A 27,128-nucleotide genomic window follows, 5' to 3' on the forward strand; every position below is an offset into this window, starting at 1 on the left:
GTGGAGAAACATTAAGTTCATTTTGGTGCTCGACCTTTTAAGAGCTAGGTCCTGGAGGTTCTGAGGGAGACTTTTTTTTTTTTTTTTTTTTTAGAGGTAATTTTGAGTATACAGAATTTTCCTCAATGCCCTGACTTGACAGTAAAATACTGTCATTGTTCTTCTCCTTCAAGATATGACTACTATATTTTAAAATTGCTCAAACATTGCTGAAAAGCAACTAGTCTCTAGTTTAGTGAATTGAATAGAGAAAAGGTAACTAGTGCTTAGGTTGAAATTAACTACCTCTTGGCTGAAATGATGCCAACTGAAATGGGATTCTCAGGTAGAGATCAGTCATTATCAACTAATGGGATTCCAGGGCTAGAAGGAAATTGTAGTGCCATCTCTGGGTCTTTATATAAAATTAATTTAAAATCCCTCTTTTGAAGAAGAAGAAGGTTTCAGGAAAGATTCCACAGTTTCTTTGGCTACCTTCTTCCTGAGCCTTAAATTTGGTCATTTGATACTCTAAGGCATATGCTTTGAATGTATAAGGGTGTTATGGCCCAAGAGTACTGTGATAGATAAGTCAGGTGCTACCTTTAAAACAATTTGCCACCATTTTTTTCCTCATGGAATAAGACTAGTTAGTCCAAGACGAATCGTATTTAGTAATTTCTCGGTATTGCGGAGCTGACCAAAGCTTTTGGTTCATCATGCATTTGTAGTATCCTAATACCAAATATTTTAAAGTAATGTTCTTAGGGCTAAACAAGTTAAGGCAGGTGTCCTCTACTTATATAATGAGTTACTATAAAGTCAAAAGCTAGTAAAATCTATATACTTACCAGTTTAGACCCCTGTTTGATAACACCTAACTTTGGGGCACAATACTTGCCTTTCTTGGATATTTGTAAGGTGCGGTTGATTTTTTTACATGATCCTGAAGTTCAAGAGTTAATTGCTCTGGATTGGATGACTTAAAGGGTGCGGATAAGACAACAAAAGCTTTCACTACCTGCAGGAAAAAAAAAAATCAATTTTTATCAATACATAACGTTTTTCAGACACATCAAGAGTTTGGAACCAATGCTGAATGAAGGTACTTATTATTTGTTAATAGGAGCTTGAGTAATGAATGCAAATACCAGAGATCGCCTATGAACAAAACTTGGATGCAACTATACAGTGAGGCTTGGAGGTCTAATTTCAGATAAATAAATTGCAGAGTGTGAGGAGTGCAGTGGTTCAGTAAAGCTAAAGGCTTAGTGTTATTTTCTTGTCACACTTGTATTTAACATTTCAACTAGACTAATCTTGTTTTTTTGTTTTGTTTTTTGTCTTTTTAGGGCCGCACGTGCAGCATATGGAGGTTCCCAGGCTAGGGGTCTAATTGGAGCTGCAGCCGCCAGCCTACATGGAGGTGGTACAGGAGGTGTAAGCTTGGGATCCAGAGTGTCACCACTGGGGGACAGAAAGACATATGGGAGGATGCTGATAGACAAACTTTTTGAAGTTTTGCCACTTACTGAGTCTGTAGGAAACTTTCGTGAGGAAAGGAAATTTCTCCCTTTTGTACTGTATGGCCTCTTCCTAGAACTAAGGCTACTACCATCATTCCTTGAATTCCCTTTCATTGGGTCTGAATTAGGCTTGTGGGACTTGTTTGGAAACCTGGTCACAATCGCTTATTTGTACTGTTTCTGTGAGAAAGTGTCGTCTGAATTCTATGAGAGTCATACATCCAGTAAAATCTGTTCCTTTGCTTATGCAGTATCTATTCCTCCCTTTTTAGTAAGCTGAATTGCCTCCGGAGGATTACCCTAACCTCTCTCTGGTGGGGTTGACATGAATTCCTACCTCTGATGACTGGCATAATGATCCATGCCTGGGATATCATTCCTGGGACCATGTTGCTCAGATACGTGATTTCAGATAGGCAAATGCAATACTGGACATTGCTTGAAATTTTTGGAATGGGAGCTGTCTCTTCCCCTGGGATTATTACACTGTGTATGTCTGGAGTTGGTTGTCTCAAGTAGGAAGAACCTGCCCAAATAGAGCCAATGCAAAGAGCTGCAGAGCCAAGAAATGGAGAGAGAGTTTTGCTAACATTATGTGAACCCTTGGATGTGTGAGTCAATGGTTCTTTTCTTTTTTTTTTTTTTTAAGTCAGTTTGTATCACTTGCTACCAAAAGAATCCTAACACATTCTCTTTGGTACACAACTCATTTGAAAAGTTAATTGTCTAGTATATGTTTCCGCCCACACATGTGTCTCATAATGAGAATTACATGACTACTCTTGACTGACTCTTTAGAGTGGTCAGATGGACAGTACTTGAAAATATGAGATTGCTACTTTAATTTGCGACATTCACGCTACCTCTCCTCTGATTGGATCTGGACTACTGACAACAGCTGATTCAGCAACTGCTGGGTGCTCAATTAGTGCACTCTCCACTTCAAATGGCCCAATACGGTACCTAGAAGAGGCAAAGAAGCCTTTAATCACTACACCCAAGCAGGAGATCTCCCCTGGCAAATTGTTACTTTCTGAAGAGTGGCAGTGTACAAACCCAGCGGATATAATGACATCATCAGCTCTGCCGACAAACCGGAAATAACCGTCACTGTCCATCACTCCTCTGTCTCCCGTGACATAAAAACCCCCTCTTATGGTGGCAGCAGTTTTCTCTGGATTGTCCTACGAATCAGAGATGACATTGGAGATGTATTTGGTCAGAACAGAAAAAGGTATGGCACCTATGACGTGCCTAGTACATTGTACATTTTATTAGTAAAAAATTTTAAAAGGTAGTTCCTAGTATAGACTATGAAAGATGCAAGAGTGTAATAAAAGGTAAACCTCTCTTCCTCTTCTGGCCCCACATATCTACCTTCCTCCCACACCCCCCAAAGCCTCTTCCGTTGTCCTTTCCGAGGACAACCACTGCAGCTGGTTTCTTACACGTAGAATTTAATCTTTACAAAAGCCTTAGGAGAGAGTTGATATTCTTTCCATTTTAGAGCTGATTAAAGAGGCTTGGATTTTGTGACTTGCCCAAGGTTACGTAGCAAAACGCACTGGACATGCACTTTGGCCCCACGTCTGTATGACTCCCTCTTACCACCTTTTCCATTAAAGTATGAATAGCATGTTCTACATTCTCATACCACGTATTTGGAGAACAAAGAGAAGTGTCGTGTAGGTGTTAGTCTGATGGAAATCTCCCCTTCTTTTCCAGGTGGTAGGACGTCGCCATTTTCATCTATAATCTAGAATGACAGAAACAGTTTAAGCACCTAAAATTTTCTTTTCACAAAATGAAAATGAGTTGTGAATAGTTGTGTAATGAAGAGCCAAAAAACGGAAACATCCGGTCTTCTTTATTGGACCAGTTAGATGTTACCCACCTGAACATCATGGGGTGGTGCTCTTATCCCCATTGAGCCTGGTTTAATTTCTTGTCCTTTGTAACTGGCACAAATTAATCCCTGTTGAGAGGACATGTTTTATATAACGATGTCAAAATCGATTTTCTGTAGCTTTATCATGGCAATGAAACCCAAGACCCAGTTTTGACTGCTTTTCCCAGTATTCAAGCTCATCTTCCAAAATACACAATTTGAGACCAGTGGTTCTCAAACTTGAGCATGTGTCAGAATCACCCGGAGCATTGTTACAACACAGATTGCTGGACCCCATCTCAAGAGTTTCTCATACAGTAGGTTGGGGAGCAGGTCAGGGCATGCTGATACTCCTGGTTTGAGGACCACACTTTGGAAATCACTCCTTTTGACTAAGAGCACTGTTAAGTGCACCTTCTAACTCCCCACTGGGACTCTTTGGGGTCCTTCCTAGTGCATTGGAAAGATGAGTTACTCAATTCTGAACCTCTTCAACCCCCACCTAATACCTCTGATACTTACCCTGTGTGAGGAAGAATAGTCAAGCCCAAATGGGCAGTTAAAAAGTTTGGGGAAACAGCATCACAATTTCAAGCATGATGGGGGCACTTCAAGAGCTCAGTTGACAGTTCTGGGGTTGAAATCCTCCCAATATGCTAAACTTGAAATTTGCCCATTAAACACCATTTCTGGAGTTCCCGTCGTGGCTCAGTTGAAATGAATCTGACTAGCATCCGTGAGGACACAGGTTCTATCCCTGGCCTTGCTCAGTGGGTTAAGCATCTGAGCTGTGGTGTAGGTCACAGACATGGCTCGTATCCCACGTTGCTGTGGCTGTGGTGTAGGCTGGTGGCTATAGCTCCGATTCGACCCCTAGCCTGGGAACTTCCATATGCCTCGGATGCAGCCCTAAAAAGAAAAAGAACAAAAAATGCCAACAAAAAAAAACACGTACCACTTCTGTCTGTCCGTAGCCCTCATACAAGTTCAGCCCAGTTTGCGCCCTCCACTGTTCCAGCACCTCTGGATTGAGTGGCTCCCCTCCTGTCAGGCAGTGCTTCAGGCTCTTAAATTTGTACCTAGAGAGAGAGTGGCATGGGGTCTTTTGGAGAGAGAAACATGAGTGGCTTTCATTGCCAGATAATTAGGACATTGGCAATAAGCAAAGAACTAGTAGAGGCAAGTCTTAGGAAAGTTCATTCAGTGTATATTTGTTGAGCATCTATTATCTTGCCAGACATTGTTCTTCTAGGCACATGGGGCATGTTAGAATTAAAACAAAGATTCCTAATGGAGTTTATGTTTTAGCAGGTTATTCAAGAGGGGGAAAAGATAGGAGAAAATGCTAACAAAGATGTCAAGCACTTACTTAATGAGCCGAGAAATATGGCAGCTAATGTTAATTGAATATCTATTATGTTACAGGGGCTTTCAGAGCACTCTCTTAATCCCTCAAACCCCTGTTTTATAGATGAGGACGTTAGGCTGAAAAACTTGCCCAAGGCCTCCCAAATAATAAAGGACAGAGTTCAGTGCTGCTGTTGTTGAATTCTTACCACAGCCCCATGGAGTAGCTCTTAATTATTTCCTATGGATGGAATTAAGGGAGGTTTAGCAAGGTCCTCTTGAGTGTCTGAGGTCCACTATTAGTAAGGAGCAGACCCCTGCCTATTTGACTTTGGAGATTGGGCTTTTAACCACTGCTCTTACTACTCAGCTGCCCAACAGGGCTCAGGTGAGAATGCTTTATTATATCTGCTTTATTCCATCTCTCAGAGCAGTCTCCATCCTAGATGGCCACACCTTGGGGGAACAAGGGATGGGCAAGCCTGTCCTTTTTTTGTTTTGTTTTTGCTTTGAAACATCCAGGTTTGGGGGAGAAGATGGGGACTGCGATGACTTAAGTTGGTTTTTCTCTTTCTTTCTCTCTCTCTTATGTATTGAATTCATATCAGTTACATAAATACACTTTGCAACTTCACCAAATGTTCAGGTCATTTGGCTAAGTTGAATATAAGCTTCAAGCCATAAGAGTTCATTAATTCCAGGCAGTGTAAATGTAGTTGTGGGATTTTTTTAGGGGGGAGGGTGATGGGAGTTCTGGGATTATAGAGCTCTGGTTGTTTCTAGAAAAATGTTCAGTTGTCCCTAGAGGCTTTCCCAGTGATTCTTAAACTGAGGGTGACTTTGCAGGCGCCCCCTCACCCAGGAGAGTCTAGACATGTCTGGAGACATCTTTGATCATCACCACTGGTGGAGAGGGAGGTGCTACTGGCATAGAGTAGGAAGAGGCCAGGTAGAATGTTGCCTAACATGCTACAATGCACAGGACTCCATGACACAGAATTATTCGGTCCAAAATGTCAATAGTGGCAAGACAGAAACTCTGGGCTATCTTTTGCTTAAAAGGGGAGATCTGTGATGCTGGATTATAACTTTTGTTTGTGGTTCAAACAGAGATTTCTGCCCAAATACCTCCTAAGGTCTTTTTGCACAAGCATACGGTAGACGGTGGGAGGGCCACACAGGGTCGTGATGGGATAAGTGGCAAGCACCTGAATGATGGAGAAAGACACAGATGTCAGAAGTGGTTACTTAAAGGCCATGACTGGAGCTGATGTCTACAACCTCTTATTCTTTTCCATTAACCTGTGCTCATCTCATGATTATTCAGTAAGCAAATATTTATCAGTTGTCACTCGTGACTATATCTCTTAGAAATGTCCAGCTATTGCAAAGAATATGTATACGTAATAACAGACGTGCACAATCAAATTAAACAAAAGGCAAATTGCTGAATCTGATAACAACCCCAAAGTGTGCACTAATTTATTCTACATCAGGGCCGCAAATTGTCTTTCATAGTGGACTCTTGAAATTTCATATACTCTACTGAATCTGAATGTAAGCTAACTTACCCAGACATTTCCAGCACCATCTCTATAAAAGACAGCAATTGTTTTGAGCAGATCGATTAAATGTATTAAGGGATTTTTATGTATTTTATTATTCTTTTATTTATTGTTTAAGATTTGCTGGACTCATTATACTTCCAGCTCCTTAAAATCAAATAATGATCTAGTCATCTCAAATCTAGAGAAATACTAATGTTTTAGACATCCTCTTTGAGAAGAAGTTCCACCGTCACTTAATGTATCGACAATTTGTATGAAATTTATTTGGGAGAAGGTTCTCAAGACATCTAGTCTATCTGGATTGTTATAGATCAAGAATAATTTTTGATCTCTAGCATTTCTACTGTGTGTACCTGCCCCCTAGATGCCAAGTTTCTTAACAAGTAATGTAGCTAAGAACAGCGTAAACCCATAAAGGTTTCTATAGCACTTAAAGTACATTACCTTGGTAAAATAAGAATATTCTTATTTTAGTATTTTTATTTCATATATTAAATAGAATTAATATTATATTAATATAGAATATGATACTATATATTCTTATTTAAATATTTTAAAATTTAATATTTCATAAAAGAATATTTTTATTTTAATATTTATTCTCATTTTAATAGTCTTGTTTATTTAATATAGTAATAAGAATTTTATTGTTATATATGTTATATGATGTTGTAATAATAATATATTATTAAATATTCCTATTAGATATAAAATATTTAATACTTTATGAAAAGGAATATTCTTATTTTACAAATATTTTTATTACTCAATGAATATATTACATTTATAGTGTACAGTGATCATCATAATCCAATTTTATAGGATTTCCATCCCACAACCCCAGCGCATCCCCCCACCCCCCAAACTGTCTCCTTTGGAGACCATAAGATTTCAAAGTCTGCAAAGAAGTTCATTCTGTCCTTTTTTCAGATTCCACATGTCAGTGAATGTGGAATTAACTTACCAACCTCATGTCACTTTGTAAATCTGATGTAGAGATTCTAAGTTCTTACGTTACTCTGCATTTCTTTTACAACTCTCAAGCCATCTCGTCAAACCAGTTAACAAACGAACAATGTGTTGTTTATTGAATAATATATATTTTGTTAAATTTGACGATTCATGGTTGAAAAATAATTGACCTGAATTGAATTCTAAAGGCTAAAGAAATCAGAGTCATCTGATATCTCAATCTAGCCCTTGCTGACTGAGAAGGTTGGGCCTACCTGGTTTCAAGAAGAAAGCTGGGTTCTGAGAATTAACAAGTGAGAAGCATCAGGTGCGGGGAGCTATTCTGGGAGAAAGTGGGGAAGCAACGAGCTGTTCTGGGAGAAAGGTTACACCACCCACCATCTTCTCTACACAGGAGTTCGGGTTATCAGCTATTGTCTTTGTTTCACTGACTCAGAAACCAAAGATTTATTTACATTTGAGATTTCTAATCTGTTATATACAACCTGACTCTTAAGCGGCCACAGATTTAGCAATACTAGCAAATCCTGAACAATTGGAAGCACAAGAATGGATTTTATGCCTGAGAGTGTTGGAGGTGTACCTTCTTCATTCTGTTAAAGACATTCAAACGCCAAGTCCCTGGAGACTTCGCTTCTTTAAAAAAGAGTGATTTTCATAAGCCTTGAGAAGCCCTACCTATGTGCTGAGCAGTTATTTCTCTGGGTTTGGGGGAAGATGAGGGATAGACAATGATATTTGTAAATAGAAATTATCACTTACATCTAGGACGGTGTCAGTGTCAAACTGGGCCATCCGATGCACAAAGACACAGGATCCCATAAGCCAGGGGGAAAACAGACTGCCAAGGGAAGCTTTGATCCACCCCGTGTCACTAATGTTCCACATGGTATCTGAGGACTTTAGGTCAAACCAATGCCTAGATGATAATGGAGAAGCAAGAAAAAAAGACCAAGCCAAAACGGAAAAACAAAACAGGAAAGCAAACAGATTGGCATCTTTAGGGAATGGCCTTGCCCCAGAACCTCAATGGATACAGAGAAGGGTCACAAGAAGCCCCGCAGGTGAGGGATTCTACCTCTCACACTTCATTAGAAGACTTAGTCTGAGAGTGGAGTAGGAGGCTGGGTGTGGCATCTGACTTTGTCCATTGATGTGACAAATATTGACTGAGCAAATATATGATAGGTACCGTTCTACTGCAGTGAGCAGGGTAGACCAGATCTCTATTTTAGGGAGATAGTGAACAAGCACATAGAAAATTAATAAGTAACATAAATATCATGATTTCAAATAGTGATAAGCGCAATGACGAAAATAAAATAGGGTAACGTGATAGTTTTAGAATATCTTGGAAGGCCTCTCTAGGTGGATAAATTTACTTGGCAAAAAGAAGGAGCTAGACAGGTGGCTGTGGTGATTAACTCAAGGTCATTTTCTAAGTTGGTTAGATGGTGTCATTTACTGAGCTACGTTTGGGTAGGGACATTAAGAGTTCTGTTTTGTAGATATTTCATTGGCGGTATCTAATAGCTCTCCCATTAGAGGGGCCAGCTGGGCAATTGGATACCCATGTTGGCAGCTCAGGGAAGAATTTGACAAAAGCAGAGTTTTCCTCCATACCTTCCACAGTGGGTGGACCCAATTCCAAGACTGCTTTGAGAGTGCTGGGCCATCTTGGGCGAGCCTGAGGTCCCACTAGTGAAAAAAATGGCCATTGATTCTTGACTTCCTGTCTCCACACAGCTGTGCTCTGTAGAGGCGTTTCTGTAATATGAACCCCAAGATGTGGCTAAATATGGCAGACCAGTTTAGCTTTGATATTTCTTTTGTTCAGCTACTTATGCCCTCTTGGATAACTCATAACACACCAATGGAATTTTGAGACTCATGTGTCATATTTTTAATATCCCGGGTTGAAGGAAACAGGGTTGAGGACATTTTAATTCATTTTGATGAGAAACGATTAAGATTGTCGTTGAAACTGTAAAACAGGATTAATTACATAAACATACACTATGTCAACGAGCATAGTTTCATGAAATATTAATGTCATTTTTGTTGGTTAACTTGCCTTCTGACTCCCCAAATAAAAAGAGCTCACTCAATTTTATTGATTTTTTTTTCAGTATAAATATAGATTGAAATTGGCATGAGCTGGGTTGGAGAAAGGGGAATTTCTTTATATTTCTATTACTAACCAACTAACCAACCAACAACAAAAAACAAAAAACAAAACCCCACCCAACTCATATTTGAATGCTTCTCAGTCCAGTATGGAAACCTTTTGATATAAGGCTTTGCTTTTCTTTTTTCTTTCTTTTTTTTTTTCTTTCTTTTACTAAACAAAGAGGCATTACAATCTGTGAGTGACAAGCATATTTTCAAACAGGGTTTCTGTTGTATGATTTGTCTCTCTTGGGATACCTGAGTTATATATCTGTTTGGATTTCTCAGAATTGACTATATTCTGATGACTCCAAATGTATACCTTTACCTTCCTGATCCTGAGACTCAAATATCTACCCCTTGCCACACATCATTTGGATGTTCTTAGCCCCTTCAACCTCAATACATTCAATTCCAGCTGATCATACCCCACCAAGTCATCCAGGTTATAAAGCAGAAGATTCCCTCCTTCATTTTTTTTTTTTTTTTTTTGTCTTGTCTTTTTGGGGCCGCACTCAGGGCATATGGAGGTTCTCAGGCTAGGGGTCAAATCAGACCTGTAGCTGCTGGCCTACTCCACAGCCACAGCAATGCAGGATCTGAGCCGCATCCGTGAGCTACACCACAGCTCACGGCAACACCAGATCCTTAACCCACTGAGTGAGGCCAGGAATCAAACCTGCGTCCTCATGGATGCTAGTCTGCTTTGTTTCCACAGAGCCACGACGGGAACTCCCCTTCCTTCATTCTTCATGTCCAATCAGTCTCCAAGTCCTGCCACAAGTTCTTTAGTGTGGTATTCTTTAATGGGACACTTCTCTCAATCCCGTTCACCAGACCCCAGATTTAGAACCTCATCATCTCTCCCATAGAGGAGACTTCAGGATGGTCTCTTTGATTCCTGTCTGGTTCTTTTCAAATTTATGTTTTATGCAGTTGCCAGGGAAGTCTATTAAAAGCCAAACTCACCTTGACACTTCCCTTCTTAAAACTCTTCAAGGGCTTCCCTTGTCTATGGGGTGAGGTTAAAGACTTGGCATACATGTCAGATCTTTATATGAGAGGCCACAATGTGGACTCTGCTTGCTCATTTAGACTCCAGTCTGAGCTGATATTTTCTTCTCTAGCCACCCAGAAGTGCTCGTTGTCTATCCCCTTCACACCTCAGGAGTTTCTTGCCTCCATATTTTTACTCATGCTGTTCTTCTACCTGGAACGTTGTTTCAGTCCCCTCAAGACCAGAATTCAGGGTTCCAGGCCTACAGGGAAGGGTCCTTTTTATTAAGATAGGAAAAAAGAAACATCGGTCTGGTCATTAATTTTGACTTTTTCTCCATCCTATTATACATATTCTGGAAATGTTCATGGATGTCTAGCCTTAGGAGGCAGAAGGAGGGTGAAAGGCGTTAAAATTAATTCCTGGGAGTTCCCATTGTGACTCAGCAGGTTCAGAACCAGATGCAGTCTCTGTGAGGATATGGGTTTGACTCCTGGCTTTGCTCAGTGGGTGGAGGATCTGGCATTGCTGTGATCTGTGGCATGGTTGCAGAGGTGGCTCAAATCTGGTGTTGCTGTGGCTGTGGTATAGGCATCCGCCGCAGTTCCAATTTGACCCCTAGCCTGGGAACTTCCACATGCCACAGGTGTGGCTGTAAAAGGAAAATAAATAAATAAATAAAATTAATTTCTGGAAGATTGATTCTAACCTAGTGAAATTAACCATCATTATTGCAGTGTGTGGTTTTCTGAGAGACGGGCCAACTGCAGGCAATGGATAGCTTGTCTTTCCTTAGTTTTTAGACAAACAATCCATGGCATTTTTGGAGATATGACCCTCCAGACTTGTTTATTTGAAGTGGGAATTCCCTGTATCTTGAAGAATACCCCTGAAATGTGTAAATTTCAGTTCAAAATTAAGGTTAGTTCAGATGCCTGTCTTTTGTGAACTTCATGGCCCCTTTAAAACCTTAAACTTGACTCAGCAAGCAGGATGTTGCCTGGTTGTCTGAGGCAGGGGTCTTTGGAGTGGGGGTGCCTGTTGCTCAGGGGGTGTGCAAGACAACTGGGATGGGGAAGAAAATAGGAGAACTTCAGATTAAATATATTTTAAAATTCATTCCTTAAGATGTTTCTTCTTCCTTTTTTGGCCACCTTGAGGCATATGGAGTTCCCCGGCCAGGGATCAGATCCGAGCGGCAACTCCAGATCCTTAGCCCAGGGTGCCAGGCCAGGGATTGAACCTGCATTGCCACAGCGGGAACGCCAAAATGTTTACTTTTGATAAATATGTGATGTACAAAAGTACATGTATATAATTTATAAATAAGTAAATAAATATACATGTATTAGGGAAATGTGTAAAAAAACATTTTACTGAGGGATGTGCATATTCAATCTGAATACCACTCCCTTAGGGAGTCACTGCGGTGACTTTATTAACTTGAGAATAATCATAATAGTAATTATAATTACAATAATACTAATGGAGTTCTTACTCTGTGCCAAGTCTTGTGCTAGACACTTCCCATGCTTCATCATTTTCGATTCTTTTATAACCTCATGCGTGGATACTATCCGTATCCCTAGTTTATGGATAAGATACAGAGTTTCAGAGATACAGACTTATTCAGAGTTACACAATTTATAAAAGACACGAACAAGATTCACTGGCATGGCACTGGGAGAGAATTTGGGGATTGACGAATGGGATTTGGTTTACACTAATTAGTAGGATTAAATTTCATTCCAACAAGGGAAACTGCCTTGATTCAACAGTTTATATGTCTTCTTTCTATAAGCTTCTTTGGAAGAATTAAAAAAAAACCCCACAAGCTATTTAATAGCTCTTTGAAGGAGGAAACCATTAATTAACATCTTACTCGCCCCCCCACCCCCCGTTTTTTGAGTTTAGGAAGCATTTCCTCACATATTGGCTTACTTAATCTTCAAAAAAACACTTGTGATTTATGCAGTATAATTATCCCCATTTTACATATGAGGAAAACTGAGGTTAAGGAACCTGTTTTGTGTATTCATTCATCAGTAAATATTTCTTAAGCGCCAACCAAATGGTAGGAACTGGGGATAGAGAGAGATCAATCAGACAAATAGTGCCTCTGCCTTCTTGGAGCTTACAGTTTAGGGCAAGAGTTGGCAAATTTTTTCTGTAAAGTACCAGATAATAACTATCTTAGACTTTGTGGGTCGTAGCGTCTCTGCTGCAACTACTCAGCTCTGCTCTTGTGAGATGAGAGCAGCCATAGACAATATGTACACAAATGTGTTCCCATAAAACTTTATTTATAAAAATGCATGCCAAACAGAATCGGCTCATAGGCCCTAGTTTGACAACCCCTACTGTAGAGGAGAAAAATAGACATTAAATAAAGGAACAAATGAATGGATATGATATTCAGATAGTAATGAGTACTATGAAGAAAACAACAGGATGATGTGATAGAGTGGCTTGGGGCGCTACTCTGGATAGGGACAGCCTCACCGAGGGTAAAACATTCGACCTGAACTCTGATAGTCAACTGTGAAAAGGACTGAGGAAGAGCATTCTAGGCAGAAGAAACAGCAGGTGCAAAGGCCCTGAGGTGGGCCATGTTTGAGGACTAAAAGGGTGGCCAGAGGGAGTCAGGGCAGTGGGAGATGTGGTCCAGGACTTAAGTAAGCACCAAGCTGGGCAGGAGGCTCATCTCAGGCCATGGCAGGAGGCAGGGAAACAGAAGCAGAGCTATCTCCCTTCCTTCTGACCTTAAAAACAGTTTATTAGGTAATTCTTACTGGCAAGGAGCCCATATCAACCACAATGTACTGAGTCCTTGGAGGGAAGGAGACCCTGAGACGTAGTTGTGGTTGTTGCTACTGCTGGCATTGCAGGTTGAGAGGGGATGGGAATACTCACTGAAATAACTCCTGGAAGCTGAGCCACCCATTCCGGCTGTGTGGAGACACCAGGAGTTTGGTCTTCAAGTCGGGACACTCTGACGCAGCAGACTCCACTGCAGGGACCACCTCATCACTGGCCACAATGCACTTGGCCTTGGATGCTCGCAGCCGATAGAGGAGGTCTTTTGCTGTCAGCTGGGTTGTTCCCGGCATGAAGACAAGCCCTGAGAAAGAGAGAGAGCCCTGAGCTGAACAGAACTGTTGTCCATTAGGCTGTTCGCAGACCGTGGAAACGTGCCTGGGTGGGGAGGAGCTGCAGAATCTAACCTTCAGCTACCTCTGCCTTGGTCCTCGGGTTGTCCCTCGGGACCCTGATCACTGGGAGGTCCTTAGAACACTGGCTTCCGAGTCCAGCAGTCCCTGGGTTTAATCCTGCCCTTCCGACTTACTAGCTTTGTGACCTTGAACATGTTGCCTGATCTCTCTGTGCCTTCCTTTCCTTCTCTGTAAAATAGGAAAATACCAGTAAGGGTCTGGCCTATCATAGGCATTATGATGGTGAGGTATTATTATGTACCATTTTGTGGAACATTTGAATCATAATTACATAATCTTTATGCAATAGCCCTTTACAGCAGCATGTAACACATTTTCATGAACATGATTTCATTTAGTCCTCTGAACCAATGATCTCGAAAGTGAGTTTGGCAAGATCATCCACTGGTGATGAGAAAATAAATTAGAATTTTAAAACCTTTATTGAGACATTAGAATTCTGCTTATGACTTTATCTCATGTATATCTAATACACATATATATTATAGTAAGCATATAATATTAGTAAAATAGAACAATAGAAATAACTACTTAGATGGGGGGGTGTCCCAGATATTTTTATTGATAGATTGTGTAACCAAAATAAAAACCCAAAGACCACTGCTCTAAGCAACTGTGCACGTTCATGTAGTTGTTGCTATCTGATGTCATGTGAGATTGGGTCATAGTTGACAAGAGGCAGAGTCACCCCTAAGCTGGGTCTCCCCAGTGGTCTGGCATCGTCAAAATTTACCTACACTACTTTAGCAATGTTTAGTTGATCCCACCTTCTCACTTCATTCTAAACACTGGCCTGAGATGGGCCTGATTTTAGAGTGTCAATACCTAATGAGAAAAACATATACGGGAGAATTAGATGAAAAAGAGACGGCAGGTGCTTTGCACTTTCTAAAGGAATTCAGTGGGAAGAAAGTGTATGTAAAGCATTATAAAGAGCCTGTACCATTTATTGAGCATGTAATATATGCCTGGTTTCTCATTTAAAATTAACCTCAGCATATAGATGGCAACTAGCATCTAATGCTGGGATGCAAAGTAAGTGGCAGAACCAAGATTCAAAATACACTTTTCAGACTCCGAAGACCAGTGCCGTATAGCAGACTACTTATTTCTTGGTGTTTCCTGAAGTCAGCTATGTAGGGAGATGTGCAGTTTGAATTCCTAGAAAAGAAACTTAAATGACTGAATATATATATATATATATATATATATATATATATATATATATATATATATATATATGTATATATAGCTTTTTAGGGCTGCACCCACGGCATATGGAGGTTCCCAGGCTAGGAGTCCAGTCAGAGGTGTAGCTGCCAGCCTGCACTGCAGCCACAGCAACTCGGGATCCCAACCACATCTGCGACCCACACTACAGCTCACAGCAACACCGAATCACTGAGTGAGGCCAGGGATGGAACCCGCAACCTCATGGATACTAGTTGGGTTCATTAACCTCTGAGCCATGGCGGGAACTCCCAGATTACTGAATATACTTTAAAAGCTCTTCAGAATTTCCTAGTGGCCTAGCAGTTAGGGATCCAGTGTTGTCACTGCGATGGCTCTGGTTCAATACCTGGCCTAGGAACTTCCACATGCCAAGGGCTTGGCAAAAAAAAAAAAAAAAAAAAAAAAAAAAAAAACACAAATAAAAAATAAAAATAAAAGCTTTTATATGTCATCTCCTTTTGAAAAAATTAATAAAGATGTGATATAGGGAAGTTAACCAAGAAAACATCTCATAGTATTCACTCAATATAAAAATATAAGATTATTTATTTTGCAAACCACTTATTCTCAGAAATTATTAGTGCTCTTGGTAGATTTGTGATGTGATGTATTCAGTGGGTAGCTTGGGGGTCAGGAGGACATTCTCGTCTAGTTGATTTCAGACTATGTACGCTTTATAGCAAAATCAAAATATTTTGCCACATGGACTGTGGCACTAACATCACATCCTCACTCAGAAGATTGAATAATTCTGAGCTTGAAAACATAATCTTCGGCTGCTCGTTTAACATTTAATTTACTTTATGTTTTTCACCTTTCAGATTGTGGGTTCATTTTTAATCTCAAATTTCCAAAATTGTATAAATTATGTTAGGTAATATTGAATACATTTTTATGATAAATTACCAGCTTTTAATCTCCTTCCAGTCAACAATGGGTTTCACATTTGCAAGTTCCTTTTTATAGTGAATGCAAAAAGAATTTTATATATTGCTGCTTTTGTTTGTTTGTTTGTTTATTTATTTATTTTTAAATTTTTTTTGTCTTTTTGCCATTTCTAGGGCCACTCCCGCAGCATATGGAGGTTCCCAGGCTAGGGGTCTCATCGGAGCTGTAGCCACTGACCTATGCCAGAGCCACAGCAACAGGGGATCCGAGCCGTGTCTGCAACCCACACCACAGCTCATGGCAACTCGGGATCCTTAACCCACTGTTGCTGCTTCTGTTTAAAACAGGCAGCAAGAGCATTTTTCAACATCATCATGAAATCCTTATAATGATCCTTTTAATGGTAATCCATCAAGTTGAGGCATCATAGTTTCAATGAGCCATAAACACACCTCCACTAAACTTTATTCTCAGCTGACCTACGTTCTTTAATTGTTTCTATGTAGTCGTTTCCACCTTTTCCCATGATTAATGATATTGTAAAAATCATCTTTGTGTTCTCTATTGTAGTATATCCTTTGGAATTCTTATTTATTTTTGATTGACTTATAAACATTTATGTCGTGGTCTAGAGCAGGGGTGGCAAACTTTCTCAGTACAGAGCCAGATAGGAAACAGTTTAGGCTTTGTGAGCCATAACATCTGTGTCTCAACTAGCAATTCTGCTGTTGTAGAGCAAAAAGAATGATGGACAATAGGTAAACGAGTGAATGAGACTTATGCTAATAGAGATGGAGCAGGACAATTAAATGGTTAAAAATTTCTACTAGGGGATTAAAGACAGAAAGGCAGTTGAGGAGACTGTTGTAATCTCATGACCACTCAAGAAAAGAATACAGTATCCTTGTAGTTCCCGGTGTGGCACAGTGGTTCATGAATCCCACTAGGAACCATGAGGTTGGGGGCTCGATCCCTGGCCGTGCTCAGTGGGTTAAGGATCTGGTGTTGCCGTGGGCTGTGGTGTAGGCTGGAGACGTGGCTTGGATCCTGCATTGCTGTGGCTCTGGTGTAGGCCAGTGGCTACAGCTCCGATTTGACCCCTAGCCTGGGAACCTCCATATGCCGAGGGAGTGGCCCTAGAAAAGGCAAAAAGACAAAAAAAAAAAAAAAAGAAGAAGAATGCATATCCTAGCAACAAGTTACACTCCCTTGAAGGAAGACCAGGTGCCTGTAAGCACCAGACACACTCAAGCCACAAACCCTGATAGTTAAAACACAAGACAACAGGAGATGGGGTCTGAATCTTGTTACATGAAGTCAGGGAGTTAATAGTTCTTGCAGAGTAGCATTTCTGCATGTAGCCAAGACAGAAATATAGATGAAAGTGGAAAAAACTAGGTAAAAGGGGACCAAAACCTGGCATGAACTATCATATTTTAGTATATATTACTGCTCTTTCGCTAATATACTTATGATTTAAAGAGTGCCATGGGGGTTCCCGTCATGGCTCAGTGGTTAACAAACCCGACTAGTATCCATGAGGACAAGGGTTCGATCCCTGGCCTTGCTCCGTGGGTTAAGGATCTGGTGTTGCCGTGAGCTTCGCTGATGTGGCTCAGATCCCATGTGGCTGTGGCTGTGGCTGTAGCTTAGGCTGGCAGCTACAGCTCCAATTTGACCCCTCACCTGGGAACCTTTGTATGCCACAGGTGTGGCCCTGAATAGACAAAAGACAATAAAATAAGATAAAATAATGCCATGATAGTCCCAGTTAAACCATATGGGGTCAAAGAAGGAACTAATGGTGTAAGCCTTGACATCTCCTCAAAAGATGAGGAAGAACGTAAACTTCTCCTCACCCCACTTTTTCTTTGATTATAAAAATGCAGCCCCCTTTGTTCTCAAGGGCTCCTGCCTTCCTCTGCCTGCTGACTTGGATCTCTCACAAGCAATCATCTTGTGCTAATAAACTCACTCTTTGCCTACCACTTCGCCTCTCACTGAATTCTTTCCGTGCTTAGACAAAACAACCTGAGCTTCAGTAAGTCCTGACATCAAGTTAGTGATTTCAATTAAAAGACAGTGAGTTTGAGTTCCCTCCTAAGTCAGGGATGGGGGGTTCAAGTCCCAACCTGAATTTTGCCTGAGTTTAAGTCCCATCTGAGAAGGAGTACAGTTTCAGGTCCAATAAAACTTTATTTACAAAAATAGATGGCCAACCCATAGGCCATGCGTTTTTTGTTTGTTTGTTTTGTTTTGTTGCTGATTTCCGCCCCAGAGGGGCAAACAATCCTGTAGAAATTTTATCTGGGTACATTATAAATTACTATAGTGGGAGAAAATGTATCATTGAATACATTAAGCTTTTTGTCTGGAAAGAGGCAGAGGTTTCCAGCTGGAATCTATAGTCATATTCTTACAAGTTCTTGTGTTACAAAATCCTTTTTCTTTCTTTTGTACTTCCATGTCAGGGAGAATCCAAACCTATTTGGAGAAGAAAGTTCTGGAGCATCTGGATAAACACTGGATAAAGTCATAACCAGCATTGCAGAGAGGCATTGGTACCCACATTGGCTTTTAGAGAGTTTTGTGTTTACGTCCCAATGGCATAGCTTTCTAGCTGTATGACTCTGGGCAAGCTTCTTAACCTCTCAGAATCTCAGTTTCCTCGCTTGCAAAATGGGTATCCCAATAATACTTACCTCTTATCATAGCTGTTACTATTATTGCATCATGTTTGCTCCAAATTCCAAGTCTTACTCTTCTGTCTTTTGTAAGCTTAACTTCAATCAGAACTAACAATTCAGAAAAAAACCTCATTTTCCAGTCTCTCTCTCTGTTTCTACATGCATGTTTTAGCCATGTTAGCTATTGGCACTGACCTGTTCTCATACAAGCCACATTTAGGAGCCACCACTCTGGGATTCGGGGAAGAATCATGGCCACTCGGTCTCCTCTTTCTAGGCCGCAGGACTTGGTGAGCACATTGGCAGCTTTTCGGGACAAGGAGCCCAGTTCTCTAAAGCTCCATTTCACCTCGTTTCCCTGGCTATTCACCCACCACAGGGCTGGGTTGGCTGGTCTCTCTCCTGTCTGGACATGCAGGGGGACACGGGAAAGAGAGCAGAAGGCTTAGATGAGGGGTTATCAGTAAGATGTGACATCCTCTGTGATGTCCTGTCAGCACCTGCACTGTGGATTCCAGGAAGAGCAACCCAGTTTGTCTCTGGGGGGAACCACCACTCTCCTCTTGAGCACAGCCTTGTTGAGACAGCACCTTCCCTGATCAGTGAGTGGGCCTATCGCCCAAGTCAGGCCAATCACACCTTCTCTCTCTGAAAATGAGTTTTCCGAGAAGAACAAAAAGATAGAAAATGTCGCAGCAAAACCCGTCTATCAGCTCTCGACGCTTATGCATCTGCCCTGGTTTCCCGTCCTTGCTAAGACTCCAGCTTCCAACCCAATTTTGTGAGCACTCCCATATCCGTCCAATAAATTCCTTTCTTGCTTATGTTAGCGTCTGTGCCATCAAAAAACCCTAGCGGATTTAGTGAGACCAATGAGGACTTTTATCTTTTCCCCCAAAAGGCCAAGATCTGGGTTTCATAGGTAACAGAAACCAAGATAGAGGTCCTTTGGGGGAAGAGCAGCAACTTCATTGATTTCATGAATGACGCTACATTCATGAAATGTACATGACCCTACAAAGCGAGCCATCTATACTGCAAGACCTCTTTGTGGTACTGATTACCTATGGGTAAAAATTACTCCCCCCTGGAGTTCCTGTCGTGGTGCAGTGGTTAACGAATCCCAACCAGGAACCATGAGGTTGTGGGTTCGATCCCTGGCCTCGCTCAGTGGGTTAAGGATCCGGCATTGCCAGTGAGCTGTAGTTTGAAGACGCAGCTTGGATCCAGAGTTGCTGTGGCTCTGGTGTAGGCCAGCGGATGCAGCTCTGATTCGACCCCTAGCCTGGGAACCTCCATATGCCGTGGGAGCGGCCCTAACAAAAGCAAAAAGACAAAAAAAAAAAAAAAAAAAATTACTCCCCCCTTCTTCCCTTTCTGGAGTGCTCCTTTTGCCTTCACTGATGGGAAAATACTTAAAGCCCAATTTCCATTTCCCTTCCTCGGTAGAGCCTTTCTCTGCCCCTCCCTCCTTCTCCTCTCTGATTTCTCTCTGTTTCTGCAGCTGGGCGCTCCCATTCCAGGCAACTCCATTCTGCTGTGCGGTGATCCAGATCCCTATCCTATGGATGAAAGCTCTGTAAGATCGGGAACTGGTTCCTTTACCTTGAGAACTGGTGACCTTGGATAAGTAGCTTAACTTCTGTGGGGTTAAGCTCCTTAGTTGTAACCCCCAGGGAAGTGATGGGGAATTGATGAAATAATATAAAGTCCATATTTCTCAACCTGAGTCATCTGAGTGTCACTGTTCTGCCCCATCTGTCTACCCCTGTGCTATTGTCCTTTGTATTTTCCTTTGTGTTGACCCACTTTTACTTGTACACATTTGCTTAAGAGGGAAAATGTGTGTATTACCACCATAAAGAGGAAATCAGTACCATTTGCTAGAAAAGGGTTACTGAAAAATGAATCTCTACCGAAAACAACATAGTGCCCTTGAATGTTATCTTGAAATTTTCAACTTCTAGCTGTTCTCTCTGTTCGAAAGACAGTTTAGCTAGTGTAAGAGAGCTGTTAAAGACAATGGATTTGGAGGAAGCCCTTCCCCTCTAATAGGAAGGATTGAGGAGTTCCCGTGGTGGCGCAGTAGTTAATGAATCCGACTAGGAACCGTGAGGTTGCGGGTTCGATCCCTGGCCTCGCTCAGTGGGTTAAGGCTCTGGCGTTGCCCATGAGCTGTGGTGTAGGTCGCAGATATGGCTTGGATCCCGCGTTGCTGTGGCTGTGGATCCGATTCAACCCCTAGCCTGGGAACCTCCATATGCCATGGGTGCGGCTCTAGAAAGAAAAATAATAATAATAATAGGAAGGATTGATTCCCTTTATTCAATACCTTGTATATCTGGTATGTCTTCGGCAGCACAGGTCCTTGCAGTGCATTTTGGGGAGCACTGATAGGTAAAGCATTGAGCTCAGTGTCTGGCAGGAGTAAGGGTCAGTAAACAGGGACTTTGACCTGGGGCTACACTAAACACTTGGTAAGGCTTATTGCTTTACTCTTCTCATCCTGTTTCTCTCCTAATTACTTCAATGATGACTATTCAACAAACAAGCAAAAACAAAAACAAAGCTCAAATGCCTGCTCGTTGGTGAGCTTGTGACCAGCCCAAAGAAATGAATAGAGAGCCAAGAGCTGCTGTGTAGGACTTGGAGAAAATGAAAGTAAAGAGGTGTGAGTAACCATGATGACGAGGGGCAAGGAGGTTCCAGAGAAAAACCAGCCATAGGTCGCTGGGGACCCAAGGCCTTCTCCGGGGAGTGAGCAGGGCAACTGGAAAACAAAGGAAACCAAGAGGGATGAAAAGATCTCATTAAAAGTGGAGCCCAGGGAGTTCCCGTCCTGGCGCAGCAGAAACGAATCCAACGAGGAACCATGGGGTTGCAGATTCGATCCCTGGCCTCGCTCAGTAGGTTAAGGATCCGGCATTGGCGTGAGCTGTGGTGCAGGTCACAGAGACAGCTTGGATCAGGCGTTGCTGTGGCTGTGGCGTAGGCCAGCGGCTGTGGCTCTCATTCGACCCCTAGCCTGGGAACCTCCATATGCCGTGGGTGAGGCCCTAAAAAGGACAGAAAGACAAAAAAATAAAAATAAAGGGGGAGCCCAGAACAAAGACATGGAAGAGAGACAGGTAGGTGGACACTAAGCATCCGAGGGAAGCCCATCATGTTATACCTTTTCCTTTTGGGACCACTGGTCCAGCACGTCCGCAGCGAAGTTGAAGCTCTTCGGCAGCGGTCGCTCACAGAGCATTATGGCTTCGAGGTCATCAAGAGTCAGAGGCACCTGCAGCTGGTAGTCTTTGTGAAAGCGCCGGCCAGGAGGCTTGGTGAGTCGGATGAACCTGAATGTCTGGTAGCAGGAAAAGATCTTCATGACGCTCAAAGGGCCTTGGCAACTTATGTGGCTATGGACGTACTGCAGTCTGTGGGGAAGGATGGGTCGGAGGGTTAGTCTCTCCCATTGCTCTGGGGGGAGATTGGGAAATGGGCTTGCCGCCGGGGGCCCCAGGAAGTTGGGGAACACCCGAAAACACCCCCTCCTTCTTCAGAGCTGAGGCAGTTAGCCGATGGTCTGTGTCTCTGCTCCTATACACCACCTCTTCAGTCTGCCTGCCACCCAGTTAGCCTTCAAAACACAGCAACTCACAACGGTAGGGTCGTCGGGCTCCCATCTTCTGTCCCTACCTTCTTCCCAAACAAATGATAGACAATTAAAAAATTTGCTGCCTGCATTAATTTCAAGATGTCCTTCTGTCTGCCTCATGCTCTGTTCTAACCCTACCTGCTAGCTTCTTTCCTTGAATTTCCTCTTCCAGTAAAACCAGCCCACCCGCTTTGCATGAATTCCCGCCCTGAAGATTTGGCCTGTTATTCCCCCACACAGCCACCCCTTGCTTCTGGCTACTCTCCCTGCCCCTGTTCTTTAGTCCTTTGTGATAACTGGTTTGAAACTTTGGTTTAAGCCCTGGCTCAGCCATTTTGTGGCTGTAGGCTTTGGAAACATGACTTTCCCTCTACTTCAATGTTCTCATATGTAAAAATGGGAAAAAATATAGTACCTCTCTCTGAGGATTACTCTGAGGATTTCTTTCTTTGTTTGTCTTTTAGGGCTGCCCCCAGAGGCATATGGAGGTTCCCAGGCTGGGGGTCAAATAAGAACTGTAGCCGCCAGCCTATGCCTCAACCACAGCAACGCAGGATCTGAGCCGCATCTGCAGCCTACACCGCAGTGCAGGGCAATGCCAGATCCTTAACCTGCTGATCGAGGCCAGGGATCGAACCTGCATCCTCATGGATGCTGGTCAGGTTCGATAACCACTGAGCCACGATGGGAACTCCTCTTCTGAGGCTTTAATAAGATAATGTATGTAAAATGTTGAGCATGTGAAAAAGGCCTTCAAAGGGCTAGTAATATTATTTTCATTAGCACTCCTGTAGCCTAGTTCCATAAGGCAGTCTTACAGTGGGAATCAGGAGACTTGCAGTTTACTCTCAACTCTTTCAGACTTAGTTTTGTGACATTGCTAATCTTCCCTTTGTGGACTTCCATCTGTTATTATTATTTTTTTCTTTTTATGGCCACACCCGTGGCATATGGAGGTTCCTAGGCCAGGGGTCATAACAGAGCTGCAACTGCTGGCCTACCCCACAGCCACAGCAATGCCCGATCCCAGCCACATCTGTGACCTACACCATAGCTCACGGCAATGCTGGATCCTTAACCCACTGAGTGGAGCCAGGGATCCAACCCACGTCCTCATGGATACTCTTGGGTTCGTTATCACTGAGCCACAATGGGAACTCCCTGGACTGCCGTCTGTATTCTAATTTTTTTGCCTAATTCTGTGACATTTCTTCTTTTGAATTTCCATACCATGCATCTATACTACGCATACAATGGTTGTCACCTTGTGTTATTATTTTTTTAAAGCTATGTGCCCGGTCTCCCTCACCTACCTAGACATTATAGGTGGATTTTTTTTTCTTTCTTTTTAAGGGCCTATCGTGCGATATATGGAGGTCCCAGGCTAGGGGTCAAATCATAGCTACAGCGGCTGGCCTACACCACAGCCACAGCAACACGGGATCCGAGCCATGTCTGCAGCCTACACCACAGCGCACGGCAACGCCGGATCCCTGACCCACTGAGCAAGGCCAGGGATCCAACCTACAACCTCATGGTTACTAGTTGGATTCATTCCGCTGCACCACAACAGGAACTCCCCCAGATAGTGTTTTAAGGTGTCTCATAGAGCTATCTTTAATGACAGAAGCCAATATTTATTAATCATTTGCTGTAAACCAGGCACTTTATAATCCTGATAGCATTCAAACATTCTTGATGAGCTGTAAGGCTGGTGTTATTTATCTCCAGTTTACATGTGGGGAATCCGAGGCCCATGTAGATCTCAGTAAGATGCTGAAAGTTATCCATCTCATGGTGCCAGAGGCAAGATTGGAACCTGTATGGTCTGACTTCATAGCCTCCCTACTTAACCTCTCTGCTATTCAGTCTCTCTGTGGAAGTTTTGTATTGATGGTCTCACCAGTGTCCTCACCCTTTAGCCCTTTAGTCCTACGTGGTGGCCTTGCAGGGAGTGGAAACATAAACACCCAGTGCAAAGGGTGCCTGAGTCTGCAGCGTGGTGATAGCAAATAAACAACAGAACAAAGAGTGCAGATTGTGCCATCTGCTCATTACTGTGGCCAAGCCCTCCTTGCTGTTCAGTGTCTCAAGAAGTGAGAGGCTCACTTGGTGCAAATGCAAATTTACTGTAACCCAGGAAGCGCCATTTCTGGTGATATTGTTGGTATTAAAGTCTTTATTTTGTCCAGGTAGAAAGAAGAGGGGTCATGCCTTACCTTGGCAAATTTTTGAAAGTGTGGTGGAGATCTCCAGAGTAAAGGAGATGAGGGGAGGGGAAGAAGCGAAGGCTGTGCTCATGATTTAAGCTTCTGCTGAAAGCGAGAACCCAGCTGCCGCCTAAACACACACCCACGCCTGTATACATGCATGTTCACTAAACATCTACACAGCCGCCCACATGCACACCCCATACAAGCTTGCATCCATACTTGCCTTTTTTTTTCTTTTTTTGTCTTTTTAGGGCTGCACCTGCAGCATATGGAGGATCCCAGGCTAGGGGTCTAATGGGAGCTGTAGCCACTGGCATATGCCAGAGCCACAACAATGCCAGATCTGAGCCACATCTGCAACCTACACCATAGTTCACAGCAATACTGGATCCTTAACTCACTGATCGAGGCCAGGGATCAAAAGCACAACCTCATGGTTCCTAGTCGGATTCGTTTCCACTGCACCACGACGGAAACTCCCATACTTGCCTCTCTTAACCTTTGTCAAGTTGCTTAACATGTCCAAGTCTTATTTCATCTTGAGCAATAAGAGTAATGATAGTACCTTGTGCATTGGCTAGTTGTAGAGCTTAAGCAAGTGCCTTAGCACAGGGCCTGGTACATGACTAGTACTCAATAAACGCTGCACATTAAAAACCAAACCTCGAAAAACAAACCAACCAACCTCAGAACTGTTCATGGCAGGAGGCTTTAGCTGCTTGACATACCGAAAAACCTAGGAAAGTATTGGATTGGAGCCACTGACATCTTGGTGGCTCATTTCTGCCTTTTTGTCTTTTTTTTTTTTTTTTTTTTTTTTTTGCTATTTCTTGGGCCGCTTCCACGGCATATGGAGGTTCCCAGGCTAGGGGTTGAATCGGAGCTGCAGCCACTGGCCTATGCCAGAGCCACAGCAACACTGGATCCGAGCCGCGTCTGCAACCTACACCACAGCTCACGGCAACACTGGATCGTTAACCCACTGAGCAAGGGCAGGGACCGAACCCGCAACCTCATGGTTCCTAGTCGGATTTGTTAACCACTGCGCCACAACGGGAACTCCCATTTCTGCCTTTTTAAACGCCCTGTTACTGTGCTCTAGGTTCTTGGGGCTGAAATGAGCCCCCATCAGGCTGAAACATTCTAGCCTTCACTTTCTCCATTTTGATCCTTCTTGGTCCCAAGTTCTTGATGAATCAGAAAGACTCTCAAGAGATGGGACACTTGGAATGATCTTGCTTCCCAGAGAGAATAGTCCAGAAAACAGCATACATCGTTTCAATGTAAATTTCCTCTCCACTTTCTCCAAATTGTTCTTTTTTTCCCCTTTTTATGGCTGCACCTGCAGCATATGGAAGTTCCTGGACTAGGGGTCAAATCGGAGCTGTAGCTGCCAACCTACACCATAGCCACAGCAGCACTGGATCCGAGCTGAACCTACAACCTATGCCGCTGAGCAAGGCCAGAGATTGAGCCCACATTCTCACAGAGACTGTGTCGGGTCCTTAACCTGCTGAGCCACAATGGGAACACCTCCAAATTCTTCTTATTTTCCATATCTTAATAAATCATCAACTTAACATTTCCAAAAATCTAAAACTATATTGCAAACAGAACTGATATGAATATATATTTCAGCATTTCCTATGTTATGTGCCTAAACAGCGTATAATAAGTCTTGCATGAGCAAACATGATCGTAGGTAATAGAAACAAATCAAAATATGACAGAGCAGGATTTTTCAACGGCACTTCAAAAATGTTTTGCCACTATCTTCCCTTCTTTCTGTCTCTTTCATTTGCTTTTGATTTTCTGAATAGATTTAGTGTGGACACGTTTTTAAGGCGATCACAAAACTCTGAATAGCTGCCATTTTGCATTGAAGAGATCCATTTCCTGACTTGGGAGTCTGTGGGAAGTTAATGTGATTCCAGGATCAAATCTGAGGGTTACTGACTCTTTTGGGTCAAGACATATTTCCATAGAAATCTGTCTATAAATACATTTTACCAAAATATCTCTAGAAGGTATCTATCTAAGGGAGAGGGTTCAACTGGGTGATTTCTGAAGTCTGAGTGACTTCCAATTTGTTAGAGGAAATGAACAGCGGAAAAAAAAAAAAAATGTATTGAGTTCCCTTGCGGCACAGCAGGTTAAGAATATGGCATTGTCACTGCTATGGGGTGAGTTTTAATCCCTGGCCTGGGAACTTCCACATGCTGCAGGTACAGCCCAGAATATACATGTATAGCAATTGATGGGCCCTAAGGCCTGCATTAGGTAGTTCCATGCGATGTCTTTTTTCGTTCTCTCAACAGCCCCAGGATGCAGGCTATCTGCCTGTAAGATGACTGAGGTACTGCGAGGTGAGCCATTGACCAAGGGCCATTCATTCCCCTTGTAAGCAGTTCAGATTCCAGTCCGTTCTAGTTGTCCCCACATCCAATGAGAGGAAATGCTTTCACAGATTTTTTGCTATATTTCTACAACCTTCACAAAGTCAGAGAACAGACCATTTACCCATCAAAGATATCTTTCTTATCCAGGATCTGCAGTTATCCATTTAAGGTGAAACCACGTGACTCTTACCGCTTCCTATAGATTTAAATACACTTTCTCAGCTTCTGGTTTACTAAAATCTCTTTCATGTTACCACATGCATTTTTTTTTCCTTACCAGAAAATGGTATTATTGATCCAAAAAGGTTTTCAGTTCCTTCCCAAAGACTCAGCTCTGTATCAGCCAGAAAATTGTTCCCTTCCTTCTGTTCTCTTGGTGGCACCTA

The 27,128-nt window shown here is 42.4% G+C and overlaps 2 protein-coding genes across 3 annotated transcripts in view; one reads left to right on the plus strand and one right to left on the minus strand.

Annotated features, from left to right (window-relative positions):
- THUMPD1 (THUMP domain containing 1) overlaps positions 1-18,635 on the plus strand; it is a 30,029-nt gene extending 11,394 nt beyond the window's left edge. Inside the window, exon 5 of the mRNA XM_013995606.2 lies at positions 18,272-18,635. Coding sequence (XP_013851060.1) covers positions 18,272-18,331 — 60 coding nt within the window. The 3' untranslated portion in view covers positions 18,332-18,635. The remainder of the gene's footprint in view (positions 1-18,271) is intronic.
- Positions 1-27,128, minus strand: part of ACSM4 (acyl-CoA synthetase medium-chain family member 4) — a 30,853-nt gene that overhangs the window by 874 nt on the left and 2,851 nt on the right. The window contains exons 2-13 of one of the 2 annotated variants that reach the window (NM_001243022.1): positions 21,660-21,909; positions 18,683-18,893; positions 13,360-13,567; positions 8,904-9,047; positions 8,043-8,199; positions 5,869-5,948; positions 4,349-4,472; positions 3,400-3,480; positions 3,160-3,261; positions 2,562-2,689; positions 2,369-2,468; positions 881-1,000 (exon numbers count right to left, since the gene is read on the minus strand). In NM_001243022.1, the coding sequence (NP_001229951.1) occupies positions 881-1,000; positions 2,369-2,468; positions 2,562-2,689; positions 3,160-3,261; positions 3,400-3,480; positions 4,349-4,472; positions 5,869-5,948; positions 8,043-8,199; positions 8,904-9,047; positions 13,360-13,567; positions 18,683-18,893; positions 21,660-21,860 (1,656 nt within the window). In that variant the 5' untranslated portion in view covers positions 21,861-21,909. The remainder of the gene's footprint in view (positions 1-880; positions 1,001-2,368; positions 2,469-2,561; positions 2,690-3,159; positions 3,262-3,399; positions 3,481-4,348; positions 4,473-5,868; positions 5,949-8,042; positions 8,200-8,903; positions 9,048-13,359; positions 13,568-18,682; positions 18,894-21,659; positions 21,910-27,128) is intronic. The other variant, XM_021085656.1, reaches the window with a different exon arrangement.

The sequence above is a fragment of the Sus scrofa genome, chromosome 3, assembly GCF_000003025.6.
Source record: "Sus scrofa isolate TJ Tabasco breed Duroc chromosome 3, Sscrofa11.1, whole genome shotgun sequence".
NCBI classification, from domain to species: domain Eukaryota; kingdom Metazoa; phylum Chordata; class Mammalia; order Artiodactyla; family Suidae; genus Sus; species Sus scrofa.